The sequence below is a fragment of the Papaver somniferum genome, unplaced genomic scaffold, assembly GCF_003573695.1.
Source record: "Papaver somniferum cultivar HN1 unplaced genomic scaffold, ASM357369v1 unplaced-scaffold_114, whole genome shotgun sequence".
NCBI classification, from domain to species: domain Eukaryota; kingdom Viridiplantae; phylum Streptophyta; class Magnoliopsida; order Ranunculales; family Papaveraceae; genus Papaver; species Papaver somniferum.
Genome location: NW_020620381.1, coordinates 3552817 through 3557313, shown reverse-complemented (window position 1 = coordinate 3557313; position 4497 = coordinate 3552817). Strand labels below are relative to the sequence as shown.

Here is a 4497-nt window from a genome sequence, read left to right as displayed (position 1 = left end):
TATCTTCTGATATTCCTCTTGTATAAATACTAAAGGGTAGTCTTGGTATTATTAAAATTCGTAATAATTAATTATGGGCCAGATCTGAAGAAAATTTGATTTTTTGGGCCTAGTAATATCATTTTCTTAAAGTATGGAGTTGACAGTAGATGATCCATTTAGTGGGGCTTCTATATGTTTGAACCCATATAGTAGGGGGTTCTAGTATTTTTCACTTTTAATAATAACTACACTCTTTTTTTTGTCAAATGTTGTGTTGCAAATGTGTTTTGACATCAAAATTAATACATTGGTAGAAATAACACGGAACAAAAATGGTTTTAGTACATTATCTTCACTCGTAATCTTCTAAGATTGGTGATAATTCAATCTCATTTGCATGATTAACCCTAGAAGTACTTGAAACTGAAGTCGTGGAGGCGAAAGGGTTGGGTGCCATGAGTAAATTTTCAGCATTCCCTTCTAGCATATGAAGGACACTATTCATGGAAGGACGATCAAGAGGGTTCCATTGAATACACCAGAGTGCCACCATTGATAATTTCTTTACTATATCCAAGTCTTCTGCTTCAGCTTGAATTCCTAATTCTTCCCCACGATTCAAACGATTGTGTACCCATTCCGGGAAGTATTCTTCGTCATTCCTTGCTTCCATCTTAATTTCGGTATTTTTCTTACCTCCAACCATTTCAAGTAACAACATTCCAAAACTATATACGTCTGATTTGTACGATATGGCACCAAAGTTCCTCGAAAAAACTTCAGGTGCAATGTAACCTATTGTTCCCCTAGCAGCAGCCATAGAAACAGTGACAAATGTATCTTTGGTGCATAACTTTGCTAGACCAAAGTCTGAGATCTTTGGAGTAAAATTGTGGTCTAGTAAAATATTTTGAGGTTTGATATCGAAATGCAGAATGCGCTGATCACAACCTTGGTGAAGATATTCCATACCACGAGCTATACCGATGGCAATTTCTTTAAGCTTTGGCCAACCAAGGTTTATCAATGTCTTATCTTTTTCAACTGAGAATATGAACTTGTCTAGTGAACTATTCATCATGAATTCATAAATAAGAGCTCTCATAGATCCTTCAACGCAGAACCCCAAGAGGCGCACAACATTTAGATGATGAATCCTACCTATAGTGGCAACCTCATTGACGAATTCTTCTCCATCGTTGCTTCCTTCTGAATTGTCGAGAACTTTAACTGCTACTTGGATACCATTTGTAAGCTTTCCTTCGAAAACGCTCCCATATCCTCCTTGGCCTAATTTTGTCTCAAATTTGTTTGTAATCTTCTTTAGTTCAGCATGAGAGTACCGTGTGGGTTTGAGAGCATTGTTTTCCAGGAACTGTTCAATCCTTGATTGATTTTCTTTTTCCTTCATATCTGCTTTCTTGCGTGTCCTGATGGTCAACATCAGCCCGGATAATATGAAAACAAATATCCCAACGCTCACACTTATGGCTATCTTCTTTCCTGAAAAAAGGATATTCAATACTTATTCTTAACATTTATCATGCACGAACTTAACGTTCCTTCAGAAATACTCCTAAATGAACAATAAATTAGCTAGTTGTATCGGAAGCATGAACATCAAATAAAAATTGATAACCCGAAGGAAAAGAGGGTAGCATAGAAGTTTACCTCCGATTAAACGAAATAATAAAGGATCTCGTATCTAAAACATTCAAATAGTGGAAAAGCTAGAGTTGTGATTATGAAACAAGAGTTATAGTAACGGAGAATTACCTTTTGGTTTGTGGTAAGGCGGCGGAGCTTTAAAACATTCAACGGCCGAAAGGCTAGAGTTGTGATTTTTGTATCTACACTTCCTTCCATGAGCTTCACAACGACCGCATTTGGGCTCATCCCACTTCATGAAAAGACTGTCCGAATAAAAATATGAATTAACATACTTGGGCACTTGAATTGAAAGTGGCAATACGACACAATTGTCAGGTAAGTCATATCCAACATGAGAATTTGATCTTTTTCCAAAAACTCTGTACGTCAAATTAGGACTACTTAAACACCTTATCTCACCCCAAGAGTATTCATATTTCTCGTCCATCGAACAGTTAAAGTAGCTATAATTCTCAAACTCGTCTCGTGTTTTAAAAGGACTATTGCTAGAGAGACTGAAATTCATAAGCCTTCCAGTGATGCAATTATTTTGATCATAAATTTCCATAGTTTGGAAAGCATAATTGATGTCTTTTACGAAGAATTTCCCTGAAAATGGTAGCTCAATTTCTGTTTCATTGTTTTTTGTGCAAGATAATTCAAACCCTGGATATCCACAATGAATCGGTTGCAAATCCTTTAAGCGAAATGGAAATCGAATTTGCAAAGCTCCACAAGATGAATTTCTACAGGCATAGCTGTTTTCAGTTGTTGCATTAGCAGTAGCTGTTATTATATGTTGAAGCAGCAGCATCATGAGAGAGAGGATATAGGAGAATGCAAAGTCCTTCTCTCTGCTTGTAATTCTCATTTCAAAAACCCTTAAGCTTCTCGAAATAAAGAAATAAGGAGAGATTGTTGGACTGAAAGCAGTATACAGTCGGCTCAAGTGACTCTTTCTTCCTCTTAATCAAAACTAAAGTCTCCTTTAAAGCAATAGTCCTTGTGGTCACACTTACCTGTAGAGTTGGGTAGAAAAATTGCTCTGTTGCGGGAACCTTCCGATTAGTATTTTGTTGGGAAGATATAAATTACTATTTCCATTCAATGGCGTCTATTAAGGTGTTTTTGGCTCTTTTAATAACACAAACTTTAATAACCTGGTATTTTTAGGAACATACAATTGGGGATATATTAATAAATTGGAAGACATAAATTACTATTTCCATTCAGTGGTGTCTGTTAAGGGGTGTTTTGGAGGTGGAAATACGAAACTATCTTTGAAAACAAAAAATAAATCAAACCTAAACATTTTCCATTTCTTTTCAAATTCTAAATATTCTCATTCCCTTACAAATTCTTTTCTCCTTCTCTGTCGGCTCCTCACTTTGAGAATTTTTTTTTATATTGGGAAGTGTTTATCATGTCAGAAATGATGAAGACCATACCGGAAATGATGAAGACCATGCCAAAAATGATTTTTTTTTACATTGCCTGTATTGTCTTAGTGATGAAGACCATAACGGAAGTGATGAAGACCCTGCCGTAAGTGATAGAGACCGTGCCGAAAAATGGTGCTGACGTGATCGATATATTACAATGCCAGCATTGTAAGTTGAGAATATCCTTCTTTTGGCATCGACTTTGTGTCCATTTTGTAAGTTCGGGGTACTCATTTTACTATTTTAAGTTATCTTTTTTGAATGTAGCATCCCTACATGCAATGTGATTATTCCCCTCACAGAAAATTTTAAATACGTCGATTTTACTCTTGAGTCTTGACGATAGAACAAAACCTCTATTCCTGGTGTCTATTCGGTTGGATTAATATTTGTGGATATAGTAACAATTTTCCTCCTGCATAATTAAAATATTTCACGACGTGCTGATAAGCAAGGGAATGCCTGGCCATCACAACAAGACATGACATACTAGGAAAGATTGCTACAATATGAGTGGGAACAAATTAACCTCTCCAACGTGCAATAGTGGTCTGGGTTGATTAATAGGGAAAGTGCTTATTTGTTTGTGGCTTGCCGCTTAGCAAGTGTACAACTTTACATGATATACATAAACTACGATAAAGTTCAACAACATGGTCTTCCCCTTAAATATTTTTTTTTTGGTCTAATTTGTAATATCATATCCAAAATCAATTTATAAAAGGCGGGGATGGGATGGAAAATAGAGTGACGATATAAATGATAATTTTTCTAAAAAGGTGCAACACAATAGATTAGCATATTCTTTTTATACTTCGTTGGTCTGTTTTATATAAATGATTTATGTATTGGGAATTTTTTCAGAATCTGGTCTCTTGTGGGGCCCACTTTAACCCTTTACTATCCAGCGATAAGAAGTTACAGGGTAATTTCATAGAAAAATACTACTCCCTCCGTTCTTTTTTAATAGACCAGTTTTGTTTTTAGCGAAATTTAAGGAAATTAAGAGAACTAATTATTGAAAGTGGTCCTCATGACACTTGTCAATAAAAGAAGTGAAGTGAAATGGTCCCCATGACACTTGTTAGCAAAAGAAGTAAAGTGAAGTGGTCCACATAACACTTGTCATCAAAAGAAGTTAAGAGAAAAGTGGTCCCAAAAAATTAAAATAACATTTGACTTTCCCAATTAGGAAACTGGCCTATTTTTTTGAAACTTTATTTAAAGAAACTGGCCTATTAAAAAAGAACGGAGAGAGTATGAAATTATAATTTTATATACATAAATGGAAAAAGGTTAAGGTGGGAGACTGTGGAGGTTGGAAGATTTTCTAAGTTTAAAAAATAATCCAATTGATGAGTCACATTAGGTAAATTGAAATTTCGGTACGTAATGAATATTTCTTACAGATATAGTGGATGAT

General features: G+C 35.3%; 1 protein-coding gene across 1 annotated transcript; it reads right to left on the bottom strand.

The window, feature by feature from the left end:
• Window positions 1-252: 252 nt before the first annotated feature.
• LOC113328854 (rust resistance kinase Lr10-like) lies at window positions 253-2503 on the bottom strand. The gene is made up of 2 exons (XM_026575851.1): window positions 1759-2503; window positions 253-1485 (listed from the first exon to the last, which is right to left on the bottom strand). Exons 1-2 carry the CDS (start codon window positions 2501-2503, stop codon window positions 335-337), a joined length of 1896 nt encoding a protein of 631 aa, XP_026431636.1. The 3' UTR covers window positions 253-334.
• Window positions 2504-4497: the final 1994 nt, after the last annotated feature.